General features: G+C 43.0%; 1 protein-coding gene across 2 annotated transcripts in view; it reads right to left on the reverse strand.

Moving 5' to 3' along the window:
- The window catches only part of ADPGK (ADP dependent glucokinase), a 41,970-nt gene that overhangs the window by 14,057 nt on the left and 11,605 nt on the right, over positions 1–16,308 (reverse strand). For both annotated transcript variants that reach the window (XM_006087836.3, XM_006087837.3), the window contains exons 2-4: positions 14,913–15,138; positions 11,297–11,359; positions 2,364–2,484 (exon numbers count right to left, since the gene is read on the reverse strand). In XM_006087836.3, coding sequence (XP_006087898.1) covers positions 2,364–2,484; positions 11,297–11,359; positions 14,913–15,138 — 410 coding nt within the window. The remainder of the gene's footprint in view (positions 1–2,363; positions 2,485–11,296; positions 11,360–14,912; positions 15,139–16,308) is intronic.

Raw genomic sequence — 16,308 nt, forward strand, 5'->3', positions numbered from 1 at the left:
GGCTACTGGTACACCCAGTTATAGGAGTTGGCACTTTACTTTGCAATCATTTGTTCAGGAATCTGTCTCCTGCAGTGGATGGTAGCAGAGGGCAGAGCAGTGTCTCCTACTATCATCAGACTTCTGCTCACACTGAACCTGGCACTCAGCCACATGAACGAACAGCAAGATACAGGAGCAAGAGAACAGTCTCTAATGCCCACAACAACAAAAAGTATGGGTATGAACTCCAAGTCCAATATTTCCCCAACTAATGAGACTGTACATGGGGGGAAAGATGCGACATTAGTATTCTCTGTAGGGCAAGACCTGGAACTGGCCTTTAAAGAATGAAGCCGCTAGGACGCACTGCCTAAGTTAACTTAGGGGGAAAAAAGCCACAGAGAGTTCAAAATAAATCAGTTCCTTCAGCAAAAAAAAAAATGAGCGAGATAAAAATAAATGGGCTTTTGCAACGTGAAGACAAGGAGGGATGTGAAGGGCTCTTCACTGGCTGTTTGCACAGGTCTGATGGAGCTGCCTGAGAAGCAAAGTGACTGAAACTCAGACAGCGTGAGCGCCTAGTAATAGGTTAATGCCCCTCTTTTCTCATATGGCTTTGCATTTATTTAAGTGATGTCTTCTCTCAATTTACCATCCTGCCCTCCAGCCACTGAGTCAGCAAAACGTATGTAATGACTCACTGGATCCCTGGCTCAAAGCCTGAAAATAAGCTTCTCTGGAGACGTCTGGCAGGAGAGGAGGAGGGAAAAGTTGACAATTCTTCCTGGGAATTTATTCATCCAGGTTAGAGAGAAGCAGGGGATGGACTTCTGTTAAGAGAGCTGACCCAACAGCTGCTGCCACTAGACTAGGTTCCCTCCAGAGTCTGATAAAAATGTCAAAGTTTAATAAAAGATCTGCTTTATTCTAAAAAATATGGCCGAGAAAAGAAAAACTGAAGTGTAAGCTTCTCAACCTAAGGATGGAGACAGTCTCCTGTCAAGATCAGCTGTGCCATCCTCTGAACTATATGTAAGGCATGTCTATCAAACACAACAGCAGTCTTCGTGAGGAAACAGTCTCTCCACTCTTGTCCCCAGGGGAAATGACAGACACCAGGAACCAGAAAGGTCCCAAGTCTAGAATGTGAGTGCCAACAGAAATGGCAATGAGAACATGCAACTGGCAGCAGCATCAGTAGCACATCGAAGACACATCTTTAGTTATTCTAGATTCTTTCAGTCAACAGTCTTGTTCATGCCTTTCATTTGAGCAGTTCATAGTGCTTAAACACACTACCTCTTAGTCCTTACCACAGCCTTCAGGCAGTAAGAACCATCACTCTGATTTCCCATTTGGGGAAACTAAAACTGAAAGCAACTCAAAACTTGTATATTATTAAATGTGAGATGCCTGCCCTAACATTCGGTCCCTAATTTTCAGACCCTGACCTTCTTAACCTCCTGACTGATTCTAGTAAATACCCCAAAGAGAACCAGAAACAATCCCGTTTTCTACTTGAAGAAAGGCATAATTTTCAAGAAGCACTATATTTCATATCTTAGATTAAAGTTAATTACTCTAGTAGGTAAGGTTCTCTTAATTTCTGATTTGGAAGCAGTTCACTGAAGCATATTAAGTACATACTGCTTTAAGGTGCCAATTAGTCTGTTTCGATGTTTGAGTTTTTAACTTGAATTAACATGTTGAATCAAATTCAAAAGGCTGGCCTCTGAGTAGAGGAAAGATACCCAGCAAATACACAGAACCAAATTACGTTCAGGTATTTAGGATTCTTTCCGAAATCAGATCTGCAGACTCTGTAACAAAATCTACTGGGGGGAGGGGGGAGCTGGATGGAGTGGCTTGGAGTGATAAACATTAAAACGTTATGTAACGGGAAATAATATGCGTTGTTAAATATATAACACTTCCAGTTACACACCCAAGGGAAAACAAAGCAATTCAGAGGAAGCTTGCCAGAGGCCCAGCATCAAATCTAAGCAGCTTGGAACAGTTGCCCAGAAAGGCCTTGGGCAGAATCGAGCACAGAGTTGAACAGATGTTACCTGCCCTTTTCTTTCCTTAGTAATAAAGAAAAACTTTATAGGTTTGTGTTTAAGATGCCTGCTTTCCTACATCCTGATTCCTCTTGGTTTCAGATCAATTCTGTTTATAGATTTGGAAATTATCTTCACTGTTATAATACTCTAGCACTCTCCCTTGAGACAATGGCCAGCATCAGTGCAGGAAACCTGTGGTAAAGAAAGAACAGGGATCCTATAATTTACACAGAGAAATCTGTAGGACAGTTACTCCTCAACATAACATTACACACTCCCCTGCCGAGTCTTACACCGGTACTCACTCATTTCTCTTACCTGCTTGATACTCTAAAATGAGGTGGAACTCATCCACTTCTTGCAGTGACTCTGGTGGAACAAATACATTGTCATCAAGAAGCTCGTGCAGTTTTGGACCAACTGGACCACAAAGAAGAACCTGGAGACAAGAAATATGAAGTCTATCAGATCTGTTCCTTTTTCCATGGAATCTGTATAGTAACCAAAAAGGTACATTGAGGCCACTTATTTTCATTTTAACAAAACACTGGAATCCCAATCTAATTTTGAAAGTTATGTAATAGAGGGACTATTATCAGGGTTTCAGCCTCTGGAACATATGACCACAATGTACCCAGAAATGAGAGGCTGACAAAAGACCCATGTCACACATGTTAGGTCCTATGTAGCTGTTAGGGACTGAACATTTGTGTCCCCCCCCCCCCAAATTCATATGTTAAAGTCTAATTGCCAATGTGACAGTATTTGGAGATAGAGCTTTCAGGAGGTAATTAAGGCTAAATGAGGTCATATGGGTGAGGTCCTATAGGAGGTAGCCTTATAAAAAAGAAAGGGAGAGATTTCTCTCTTTCTATACCATACACACTGAAGAAAGGCCACGTAAGGTCACAGCAAAATGGGTGGCCATCTGTAAGCCAGGAACAGGGCCCTCACCAGAAACCAAACATTGCTGGAACCTTGACCTTGGACTTTCCAGCCTCCAGACTGAGAAAATGAATTTTTGTTGTTTAAGCCACTGGTCTATGACATTTTGTTATTATGGCAGACTAAGACATGCCCTACACTACTTTCTCTTTTTCTTTACTCACATCCTGTGTAGGAAAATAGATATGGAATGTCGGAAACATTTCTGTTTTAATTGTACACAGTATAAAAAAGAACCAACCTCAAGGATCACAATACCCTCCACAACAGGTGACCTGACTTGTGAGACCAGGCCCCTACCATACTTAGCTGTTATGTGAACAGAACTGTTTTCCAAATATGAGAATTAAAAAGTACCCCAACTCAGAAAGTTTGGGGGCAGGTGCTCTGCAACTTTTCCAAAACCTTTTCTTCAACTCTGACCTGGGCCTCTCCCGTCTATTCCTTTCAGAAGCCATTTCACAGTACTGCTGTTTCTGCTATGCCAGTTCTGGACCTCACTCAGAGCCAGTCCAACAGACTCAAAACCACTGAAAGATGAGGGCTTGGACCAAAATTTAAAGGAAAGTACCCAGAGATAACAACACCATTTCAGATCTAATATGCTGCACCGAGAAGCTTCAAAGGCATTTTTACTTGCTAATTGACTGCTTGTTTGTACAGAGGCACTTTTATGTGTCTGAGAAATCCCAGCTTCTGAGTGAAAATATGCCTCTCTCCCCTTGACCTACTTACTACTCCCTTTCAGCCTTGACACATGTCCATTATTTGCCAATTCTGAAAAGTCATGCCCCTCCCATTTTATTTTATTTTTTTGAATTCTTGACTAGAACTTCAGTTTTCATGATAAGATAACAAGGGCCAGTTTACCCTCCTGCCGAAAACAGTAACAAGGGAAAACAGACACAATATGTGAAACAAGGGTTTTCAAAACATTTGGACATTGGGCAACAAAGAACAGTGATTCTGAAGAAACAGGAAAAAACTAAGCAAGCCCTACAAATACTTTAGCAAATTATCTTAAAAGAGTTTCCTTAAAAGAGTTCACTGATACACAATTCTGAAAGAATTCATCAGCAGCAGACCTGCACAATAAAAAATGTGAAAGGAGATCCTTCGGGCAGAAGGAAAATGATACTGGATGGCAATACAGCTCTAAACAAAGGAATGAGATCACCAGAAATGGTGCTGGATAAGTAATATCTAGATAAGCCATATCTCTTATTATTTAAAGCTCTTTAAAAGATAATTAACTGTTTATAAATATTAACAACATACAGAGGTTTGTAAGATTTGTAAAGGTAAACTATACAGCAATAATAGTATAAAGACAAGAGGGGGAGAAATGAAGGTGTACGCTGTTGTAAAGTTCTTACATTCTACGTGGTATACTACTATCACTTGAAATCAGACTGTGATAAGCTAATATACATTATAAACCCTAAAGCAATCACTAAAAGAACAAAACAAAGAATTTTAGCTAATAAGCTAGATAATATGAAATCATAGAAAATAATCCAAAAAGAGTGCAGAAGTCCAGCAGGTATGGCTCAGTGGTTGAGCATCGACCTATGATCCAGGAGGTCCTGGTTCGATTCCTGGTCAGGGCACATGCCTGGGTTATGGGCTCGATCCCCAGTAGAGGGTGTGCAGGAGGCAGCCGATCAATGATTCTCTCTCATCATTGATGTTTCTAGCTCTCTCTCCCTCTCCCTTCCTCTTTGAAATCAATACAAAAAATATATTTTTAAAAAAGAGTGCAGCCTGCTGGTGGGAATGCAGACTGGTGCAGCCACTATGGAAGACAGTATGGAGTTTCCTCAAAAAACTGGAAATGGAACTCCCATTTGACCCTGTGATCCCACTTCTAGGAATATATCCCAAGAAACCAGAAACACCAATCAGAAAGGATATGTGCACCCATATGTTCATAGCAGCACAATTCACCATAGCTAAGATCTGGAAACAGCCTAAGTGCCCATCAGTAGATGAATGGATTAGAAAACTGTCGTACATCTACACGATGGAATACTATGCTGCTGTAAAAAAGAAGGAACTCTTACCATTTGCAACAGCATGGATGGAACTGGAGAGCATTATGCTAAGTGAAATAAGCCAGTCAATGAAGAAAAAATACCACATGATCTCACTCATTCATGGATAATAAAGACCATTACAAACTTTTGAACAATAATAGATACAGAGGCAGAGCTGCCTCAAACTGATTGTCAAACTGCAGTGGGAAGGCCAGGGAGGGTTGGGGGGCAGGAGGGAGGGGGGTAAGAGATCAACCGAAGGACTTGTATGCATGCATATAAGCATAATTAATGGACATAAGACACTGGGGGGTAAGGGAGGCCAGGGGATTGTCAAGGGCGGGGGTGGGGGGAAGGACACATATGTAATACCCTTTGTAATACTTTTAGCAATAAAAAAAAAAAAGTGCAGCAAAGGAGGAAAAAGGGAAGGTAAAGAGGTGGGACAAATGGAAAATAAGTAGCAGGATAACCTGATAAAGCAACCATCACATTAAGTGTAAATCGTCTAAACACTCCAATTAAAAGACAGATTGTCAAAGTATTAAAAAGCAAGCCTCAATTATATGCTGCCTACGAGAAATATGTTTTAAATATAAAGACACAAATAGGTTAAAAGCAGAAGGATGAAAAAAGATATATCATGCTAACACTAATCAAAAGAAAGCTAGAATGGCTATTTTAATCAAAACAGATTTCAGAACAAATAATTATATAAAATGATTTTCTTTATCCTTGGTAACCATAAAGAGTTCAATTCATAAAGGGATGTAATAATCCTAAGCAGTTCAGCACTTAATAACAGAGCTTAAAAATACATGAAGCAAAATGTTATAAGAACTGCAAAGGAAATAGATCTAAGTCCACGATTATAGCTGAAGATGTCAATACATCTCTCTCAATAATCAATAAATCAAGTAGAGAGAAAATCAGTAATATGGAAAGGCTAGAATGACACTATCAACCAATGTGGTCTAATTGATGTTTATAGAACACTCTACCCAACAACAGCAGAATATACATGCTTTTCAAGTTTGTGTAGAGCTCACCAAGATAAACCTTACTCTGGGCCATAAAAAAGTCTCAATAAATTTAATAGGAGTCAGAGAAGCACATTGTCTAACCACAGAGGAGTTAAAATAGAAATCAATAACAGATATCTGGAAAACCCCCAGATATTTAGAAACTAATACACTTCTAAGTAGTCCATGGATAGGTTAGTAAATAGCCCATTTCCAGAAATGAAAGGGAAATTAGAAAGCATTTCAACCAAATGAAAATAAAAACACAATGCATCAAAAACTGTGGGATGCAGCTAAAACAATTCTTAAGAGAAATTTATTGTATTAAACATCCTAAATCAGAAAACAAGAAAGGTTTCAAAGTTGTGCCCTGGCCAGGTGGCTCAGCTGGTTGGAGTGTTATCTGTACACTGGAAGGTTGTGGGTTCGATTCCCAGTCGGCACATACCTAGGTGGTGGGTTTGATCCACACTCGGGGCGGGTGCAGGAGGCAACTGATTGATGTTGCTCTCTTCTCTCTCTTTCCCTCCCTTCCTCCCCCTCTTCTTCTCTCTCTAAAAATAAATAGGCATATTTCTGGTGAGGATAAAAAAAAGTTAATAACTTCACATAAAAAGAAATCCAGATCTAGAGTGGCTTCACTGGTGAATGCTCCAAACATTTAAGGAAGATATAATATAAATGCTACACAAACTCTTTTTTAAAAAAAAATCTAAATATTTCCAACTCATTCTAAAGGTCAGTATTACCTTGATACCAAAACCAGACATACAAGAAAATAAAAATAGGGACCACAGCCCTCTTGGAAATAGACATAAAAATTTAAAACAAATTTTAGTAAACTAAATCCAACAATAGACAAAACAGAAAATAAATACATCAGAACCAAGTGGGGTTTACCTCAGGGATGCAAGGTTGGCTTAACATTTGAAAATCAATGTAATTACCATATACCAAACTAAAAAACAAAAACCCATACAATCATCTTATTAGATGCAGCATTTGATGAAATCCAGAATATATTTTCTCAAAGGCAGTCTCCCCTTCTGCAATCTGGCTTCTATCCTACCATTCCACTAAATCTGCCTTTGCTGTATTCACCAGGGTCTATTTCTGAGACACAATCTATAGCAGTCATTAAAAATATGAACTCTGGAGCGAGACTGCTTGGGTTTAAATCCCAGCTCCAACCCTTTATAAGGGTTTAACCTTCCATGCCCCACTTTTCCTATCTACAAAATGGGGTAATATAACTTCCCTTATAGGGCATTCTGAAGATGAAATGTGTACTGTGTGTGTGTTTGTGTGTGCGCGCGCGTGTGTGTGTATCACTTGATAGAGTACCTGGCATACAATAAGACCTATGTAAGTGTTAGCTATTATTATTACCACCTTTGGAAAACACCTAGTTCTTAACCTCTGGTAGTTCTCAGATGATCGCATTTTGGCAGGTTAAACTAAATCTGAGAGCAGAATAGGGTGGTGAGATCATGCAGAGCCTGGCCTTTGAATCCTGGCTCTATCATTTCCTGGCTAGATGACCTTGGGCACATTACTTCTCTGGATCTTTCATCTTTAAAAGGATGGTAATTCCATACTTCCTAAGATTATTGTGAGGACTGAGTAACAGATACCCCCTTTCTTTGCTCAATATCCTACTAAGGCCAGAATGTTGTTTTACCAGAATGCTTCCCAACGAGACTGGTCCCAGGCCCAGCTTCTCCAGAGAACAACAGCAAATGCTGTCTCAGGAGAGGTCAATACTGAAAAGTCAATCTTGTATTAATAACCCAGGACTTCCAGAGTGCTGTCCTCCCAGAGGCCAGAATTACTTCTCAGAGTCAGGAAGGTGGCCTTTTAGGGACCCACACAAACACCCAGGGTTCTAATGGGAAGGGCACAGGCACTCTCTAATGAGCTTATGATTGATCTTTTCTTTCCTTTTATCTATTAGCTGGTAATATTTCTGAAGGGTAGCCCTGGAATTTCTAATCTTCTCTACTTGGGAGTTAATTACTATCTACAAAGATAATGACTTAAAATCGTTATTTTCCACTCTAATACTTCATGAGAACGTTAATTATTTTTAAAATACAAATGTTCACACTTTACTATGCTCTCCACATATAAGCACATCCATCTTCTGCTGTATAGCGTGGCTCCAAATAAATTCCCCCCCTCAAACTGCTGATCAGCTATCTGTATTACTGGGCCCATCTCTGCCCGTGACCCACATTTCTATTTTCAGGCTGGTTCTTCCAAACTGTTTAAGGTTCCTTTTCTCCATTGTCAGTAGCCACATCTATTCCACATTTGTCAAGTTTGCTTACTCCGACATCAGCTTTGTTAATCTATCTTCTTTGCCCTCAAGTATGGTCTAGCACCGAGTGATTCCATTTTAGTAAGCTTAGACAGATGAGCTTCTCCTTTTCTGGCTGCTCTAATCCAAACTTAATCATTTTACAGTAGGGCAACAGCAGTAACCATGCTGGCCTCCCCCGCATACCTATTCCACTCAGCAAAAGAACCTTCTTATTCAGATGTTATTCTCAACAGCAGGGATTTTGAATTCTATTAAACTAATAGTTGAAGACTTGAAGATACCCTCCTACTGACCTCCATTAGTGGACTTCATTTTTCAACACTGGATCTAGGCTCACCAACAGAGCCAACTAAGTTTTCTCTCATCACTGTATAACCCCCAGTCTCAGGCACTGACTCCAAAGCCTACATGCTTTTAACCATTACATGATACATTACTTAAGAATGAGGACTCCAGGTCCTAGGTTGGAATAGTTCCATTTATTAGCTGTGTTGTTCTATGCCTTAAGCTTCATGTGGAAAGATAATAACAGTACCAACACCAGTATTAGCCTTAGAGGTTGTTGTAGAATTAAATTATATAATCTATGTAAATCACTAAAAAAATATGGGGTAAAGACAATGTCAGACACAAAGTAAGCACTCAGGAAGCATGAACTGCTACTATACTCCTCCTATTATTTTACTAGAGGCGCAGTGCATGAAATTCGTGCACATGGGGGTGGGGTGGGGGGCTGTGTGTGTCCCTCAGCCCAGCTTGCACCCTCTCCAATCTGGGACATCCCTCTCACAATCCAGGACTGCTGGCTCCCAACTGCTCGCCTGCCTGCATGCCTGATTGCCCCTAACCGCTTCTGCCTGCCAGCCTGATCACCCTTAGCCCCTCCCCTGCCAGCCTGATTGACTCCTAACTGCTCCCTTGTCGGCCCGTTTGCCCCCAACTGCCCTCCCCTGCAGGCCTGATCCCCCCAACTGCCCTCCCCTGAAGGCCTGCCCCCCCAACTGCCCTCCCCTGCAGGCCTGGTCCCCCCCAACTGCCCTCCTCTGCAGGCCTGGTCCCCCCAAATTGCCCTCCCCTGCAGGCCATCTTGTGTGTTGGAGTGATGGTCAATTTGCATATTACTCTTTTATTAGCTAGGACTAGAGGCCCGGTGCACAAAAATTGGTGCACTCGGGGGGGAAGGGGGGGTCCCTCAGCCCGGCCTGTGCCCTCTCGCAGTCTGGAACCCCTCGGGAGATAATGACCTGCTGGCTTAGGCCTGCTCCTGGGTGGCAGAGGGCAGGCCCAATCCCTAGGTGCAGCCCCTGGTTGGGCTCAGAGCAGGGCCGATTGGGGAGTTGGGGCACCGCCCCCTGTCATGCACAGAGCAGGGCGGATCGGGAGGTTGCGATGCCACCCTCAGTCACGCTCAGGGTAGGGCTGATTGGGGGGTTGGGGCACCACCCCCTATCACACTCAAGGCAGGGTCGATGGGGAGGTTGCGGCGCCACCCCCGTGACGCACAGAGCAGGGCCAATCAGGGGGTTGGGGCACTGCCCCCTGTCACGCACAGAGCAGGGCCCATCAGGGAGGTTGGGGCTCCGTACCCTGTCACGCACAGAGCAGGGTCAATCAGGGGGTTGAGGAGCTCCCCCATGTCACGCACAGAGCAGGGCCGATAGGGGAGTTAGGGCACCGCCCCCTGTCACACACACAGCAGGGCGGATCAGGGGGTTGGGGCGCCACCCTCTATCACCCACAGAGCAGGGCCAATCAAGGGGTTGGGGCGCCGCCACTGTCACACTCAGGGCAGGGCCCGATGGGGAGGTTATGGCTCTACCCTGTCACACACAAGAGCAGGGCCTGTGGGCGGGGGGTTGGGGCGCCGCACCATCACACACAGAGCCGCAGGGCGATCAGGGGGTTTGGGGCGCTGCCCCCTGTCACGCTGATCCGGTGCCAGGAGGCCTCGTGGCTCCGCTGATCCCGGTGCTGGGAGGCATATTACCCTTTTACTATATAGGATAGAGGCCTGGGGGCCAGCTGGTTTGCCCTGAAGGTGTCCTGGATCAGGGTGGGGGTCCCCACTGGGGTGCCTGGCCAGTCTGGGTGAGGAGCTCAGGGCTGCTTTCAGGGTGGCAGTTGACTGAAGCTCCCAACCGCTCCTTTTTTTCTTTTTTTTTTTTTTATTATTCTGGGCCAGCTTTAGCTCTGGCTCTAGCTCTGAGGCTTCCGCTGCAGAAACCAGGTATCTGGTTTGTTTCGGTTCTATAATCGAAACAATGTATAACTCCAGCTCTGAGATCCCGGCCTGCTGAAAGCTGGTTTCTGGGGTTTTGTTTAGCTTCTATATTTGTTACAAAGTTTCTTAGAGTTGCAGCTCAGAGGCCTGCAAGTCAGGCGGGGAACGTTGGAGTCTGCAGTCACTGGAGCAAGCAAGCCTCATGTTCGCTTCCAGCTGCCTGGCTGCTGGCCGCCATCTTGGCTGACAGTTAATTTGCATAAGGATATGCTGATTAGCCAACGGGAAGGGTAGTGGTCGTACGCTAATTACCATGTTTCTCTTTTATTAGTGTAGACTGGCTCCTAACAAGAGGCCCAGGGCACATAGTAGGTGGTCTGCACATTTAATAAGGTATTCATTCTTTTTTTAAAAAAATGTATTTTATTAATTTTTTACAGAGAGAAAGGGAGAGGGATAGAGAGTTAGAAACATCGATGAGAGAGAAACACCGATCAGCTGCCTCCTGCACACTCCCCACTGGGTATGTGCCCGCAACCAAGGTTACATGCCCTTGACCGGAATTGAACCTGGGACCCTTCAGTCCACAGGTCGACGCTCTATCCACTGAGCCAAACCGGTCAGGACTAAGGTATTCATTCTTACTCCTAAAATTATTGAAAAGTAGTGAAAGGGACAGGTTTTAATCTGGGAATTTGACCTACCTTTAGATCTGAGTTGGCTGCAAATTTCTGTCCAATTAAAGCTGCATTTCCTCCTACATAGTGCTGTAAGATAGTTCAAGGTTATTAGACAATATTTAGCACAATCATGTTATCAAACCTTAATAATTTTTAAATTTTGAATTCTATATTTTTCCAAAAATTATTTTGAGGTGACTTTGCAAGGACACTGAGGTGAAGCTAATAAAACATTAAACCCACAGGTAAATGGACTATGAGTTTTAAGGAAAGGTGAAGAAAACAAATATGCTAACCATGGTAATTAGTATAATTGTCTTAACCCTGGATCAAATTTGGCCTTGAGCTTCTAGGCCAGTGATGGCGAACCTATGACACACGTGTCAGAGGTGACACTCGAACTCATTTTTTTGGTTGGTTTTTCTTTATTAAATGGTATTTAAATATATAAAATAAATATCAAAAATATAAGTCTTTGTTTTACTATGGTTGCAAATATCAAAAAATTTCTATATGTGACACGGCACCAGAGTTAAGTTAGGGTTTTTCAAAATGCTGACATGCCGAGCTCAAAAGGTTCGCCATCACTGTTCTAGGCAGACAGAACAGATAAAGGAAAAAGGACAAGTGTGCACAGATCTTATCTTCTGCACCATAATCCTTCTAAGAGTTTATGATTATGTCACTCTCCTTCTGAAAGTCATCCAATAAACACTACAATGAACTGAAATCCAACTCCTAAGTGAGGCACACAGGGCTTCTTGAGCTGCCCCTGCTCACCTTCATTTCCTGCCTTCCACACCATGCTTCCAGTTCTCCAAGTCTGCGTTCCTCTGTGTGCCTTTAGCACATGCTTTTGGTTTGATCAGGATGCCTGCCCTTCTCATACCCTGGTAAATCCCTGATCACTTCTTAAGAATCAGCTGCAGTATCACCTCTTCTGAAGTGCCTTCTATTTCCTCTTCTCCACTGCCATCCCAGCCTCCACACCCCTCTACCCAGACAGGATTACAGAACCTCTGCTTCCCCTATGCTCCAAACCTCTACTAGCACCCCTGTCCACTGGGGCTATTATCATCTGGGTACATGTCTAGCTCCTTCAGGGTAGGGACTGTTTTTTTTTTCTTCCTTATAATAAGTGCTCAATAAATGTTTGTTGCTACATTTTGAGAAAAAGAAACAAATTGACGTGTTAGGAAATACAAAGGCTTTCCTAGGGGCAATGCTGTTTCCTAAACATCATATCTCTCAGCCCAGGACACAGAGCTAGAGAACAGATAATTCAAGGCTGCTATTCCATGTTGCTGACTAAAGATGAGTTCATGTGCTTTGGAAACCTGACAAGTAGGAGATAAAGCTGATGTTCTATTATGAAAGCTGAGAAGCCTTATCAATAGTCTTGCTTAGGCAGAATGCTACCACCTCACCTTCCTGGTCCTCAGCCCCACACAGAGGCACAGACTAAATAAATAATTCAATTCTAGATGCTAGATATCACTCTAATCCCAGGGTTTGTGTCAACCAATCACTGGCTACAGGTGAGAAAGTAATAGCTTTCTATGGGAAAACTTTCTGTTGATACATAGGTTGAAATTTGGCCTTTAATACATTAGCCTTTTCATTGTATTTAACTGTGATGGTTAGAATTTACTAAATATCTTGGGGGAAACATTAAGATTCTATGAAGTGGATTTAAGTTTTCATGTAATAGTTACTAACTGCTGTTTATCAGTCAATCTGCCTTAAGGGAATTAGAAGAGGCACCAAATGAAGTGTCACCCTAGTGGGAAATAAATAACACATTTTAGGCTTTATAAGAAATAATTTGGATGATCTAAAGCTAGATTAAGTTTTGTAAAAAGAAACTTTTTGTTATGAAACAAAAGTTTCAAGGCAGAGAAAGCAGAAATCAAATTGGTGATTTAAATGCATCATCACAAAGACTTTAAACCAGCGGTTCTCAACCTGTGGGTCTTGACCCCTTTGGGGGTCGAACGACCCTTTCACAGGGGTCGCCTAAGACCATCGGAAAACACATATATAATTACATATTGTTTTTGTGATTAGTCACTATGCTTTAATTATGTTCAATTTGTAACAATGAAATTGGGGGTCACCACAACATGAGGAAATGTATTAAAGGGTCGTGGCATTAGGAAGGTTGAGAACCACTGCTTTAAACAGTAGACTTGTCATCATGTTAAAACTATCAAGATCTTTCATAAGAGATTAGACCTTCACTACTGAGCTCAGATGCAAAATGATCATACATGAAATTTTAACAGTTGCTATTCCTTTAGAAACTCAGCTGGGTAATGCCCATGCCCATTTCTAATGTTCAAATGGGCAGCTCCAAAGGAAAAAAAAACAGCAATGTTAAAATCTTAAAAGTTATCAAAATAAAAGTGGTCATAAAAAATAGCCTGTGGAAGGTACTAATTAAAAATGGCATTAAGAGCTTCCCTAGAAAGAGTCACACCCAGAGTCAGGTGACTAGCCAAAGGAAGATTTTAGGTAAGAAGAATCAGGAGTGAGATGGAGTGGGGTGGAGAGATGTTTAAACAAACAACCAAAATTCAACCTCAAGAGGCATAAGGGCATGTGTGACAAACAGGTGTGCTGGGCCCAGGGCAAGAGCCATGGTTGGTCAGGTCTCCTGCCCCAGCATTGCTTCTTACTCCGAGTGAGCCTCTTGGAAGTTGTCTGGACCTTGCAGGCCCCAGAGCTTTGTTTATGATCACCAGATGGGCTTGGAGTTCCCCTAATTCTATCTCTGACAGGTTCTACCCTGTGTACTTGTGATTCTCAAAACAATGTGCTCAGAACAACAGCATCAATATAACCAGGAAACTTGCCAGAAGGATAAATTCTTGGGTCCCATCCCACATACACTGAATCAGAAACTCTGGGCCCCAAGAATCTGTGTTTTCAAAACCACATCCAAGTGATTCTGATGCACATGTTCAACTCTGAGAATTACCAGTCTAATCCTGAAGTTCTCTACCAGGGGTGATTTTACTTCCTTCCTCTTCCCCACCCTGGAAACATTTTTAACTGTCACAGTTTGGGAAAAGAGGAAGTGCTACTGTCATCTAATGGGTAGAGGCCAGAGATGCTGCTAAACATCTTACAATGTGCAGGAAAGCCCCCAAGACAAAGAACTGTCCAGCCGCACACGTCTGTAGTGCTGAGGTGGAGAAACATTGCTTGGGACCAGCGGAACAGAGGTGAGGCCCAGGCAAAGGCTGGAACTAGTTCCCTGTGGGTTTGGCCTTGTCTTCTGCTCAGGAAGGACTAGGCCATGTTAGGATTACTGCACGTTATCAGCCACAAGCAATATCCAAACCAGTTAGTAGATATCTTTCCTACCTTAAACATGGGTAACATGGATGAACCAGAACCAAAATTTTAGTAAATATTCTCCATAAATGCTGGTTGAATTGATCTGACCAGAAGCAGCAGAGTTAATGGAAGGTCAGATAAACAGTTTTATAAAAGAAAACATCGCAGAACTGGATTCCCAACAGTCATCCCCTTGGGCAAACTGGAGGAAGAAGTTGCTTGGTTGCTTCTAGGAACCATACAGAAAAGGTATCTTTTCGCATCTTATCTTAACTTACTGCTAGTGAACCAAACAGACCTGGGCTCCGGGGAACTTCGATGCAACTTGGGCCACATCATGGAAAGTTTCCTTATCGCTGAAGAAGCGCTCTGCAGCTGCTCCCTTCCCCATGAAGTGAGTGAAGGTTTCTTTCAGATCATTCTTTGAATGCAGGATGGAGTGATCTTTCCCATCCCCAGGATTCAGGCCAAGTGCCTGCAAAAGCTTCACCCCTGAGAGCACCACATCCACACATGCATTGACTCTGGAAGGAAGGACATAGACCATGAGAGAAATGAGCAGAAGCCCCACTCCCCCCTTCCACTCTCGAAGAATCAATGGAAAAAAATACCCTCTGGTGAGGATTTTAACCAGTTAACTGCCACGATATTTTGAATTTAATGTAAAAAGGTCCGCTGCTTGCAGATTATAGATGAGTATGGTGTACAAATGGTTAAAAAAACAAGAAAGTTCTGGCTTGTATGTCAGTGTTTCTTTGCTAAAAGTCATACCCTAAAAGGGCTGAATAATTTGGGTAGCTGGTTGAGGTCTATCCACACTCTCTCCCTGCAATTCACTATTCCTGGCTCTGACAAGTGGGGATGTCATTCTTAGCAGTGGGGCTAGATGACCAATAGGCAGCTCCCAACCTCTGAGAAGAGTGAGGCTCAGAGCAGGCCAACCAAAACAGCTCCTGGTGATAAAGGTGGCTGGGCTTCCAGGTTAATTCTGGGCAGCTTTGAAACCAGAAGGTAAACTCATCAATAAAGGAAACTGGGTGGATTTAATTTTAGTGTGAAATATATAACTATGTTTCCTTTCTAGTTGCTTTAAAAAATATCTTGATCTGGAAATTAATACACCAAATCATTAATGATTGCAAACTCTAAGAGGAATGAGATTGTGGTAAGGAGAGAAATTTTATTTTTTATTAGATACATTTCTAATGTTTATAAGCACACATTACTTTTATAACTTAACTAGAGGCCCGGTGCACAAAAATTTGTGCACTCGGAGGGGGGGTCCCTCAGCCCAGCCTGTGCCCTCTCGCAGTCTGGGACCCCTTGGGGGATGTCCACCTGCTGGCTTAACTGGAAGCCAGACATCCCTCTGGCAGCCCAGGAGCCTCGGGGGATGTCCACTTGCCAGCGGGGAGCAGGCCTAAGCTGCAGTTGGACATCCTTAGAGCTGCTGAGGAGGCAGGAGAGGCTCCCACCACCACCTCTGTACTGGCAACTGTCAGCCTGGCTTGTGGCTGAGCAGAGCTCCCCTGTGGGATCGCACTGACCACCAGGGGGCAACTCCTGCATTGAGCGTCTGCCCCCTGGTGGTCACTGTGTGTCATAGTGACCAGTCATTCCCAGTCGTTCTGCTGTTAGGGTCAATTTGCATATTACCCTTTTATTATATAAGATAGAGGCCTGGTGCATGGGTG

Source organism: Myotis lucifugus, unplaced genomic scaffold, assembly GCF_000147115.1.
Source record: "Myotis lucifugus unplaced genomic scaffold, Myoluc2.0 scaffold_41, whole genome shotgun sequence".
Lineage (NCBI taxonomy): Eukaryota > Metazoa > Chordata > Mammalia > Chiroptera > Vespertilionidae > Myotis > Myotis lucifugus.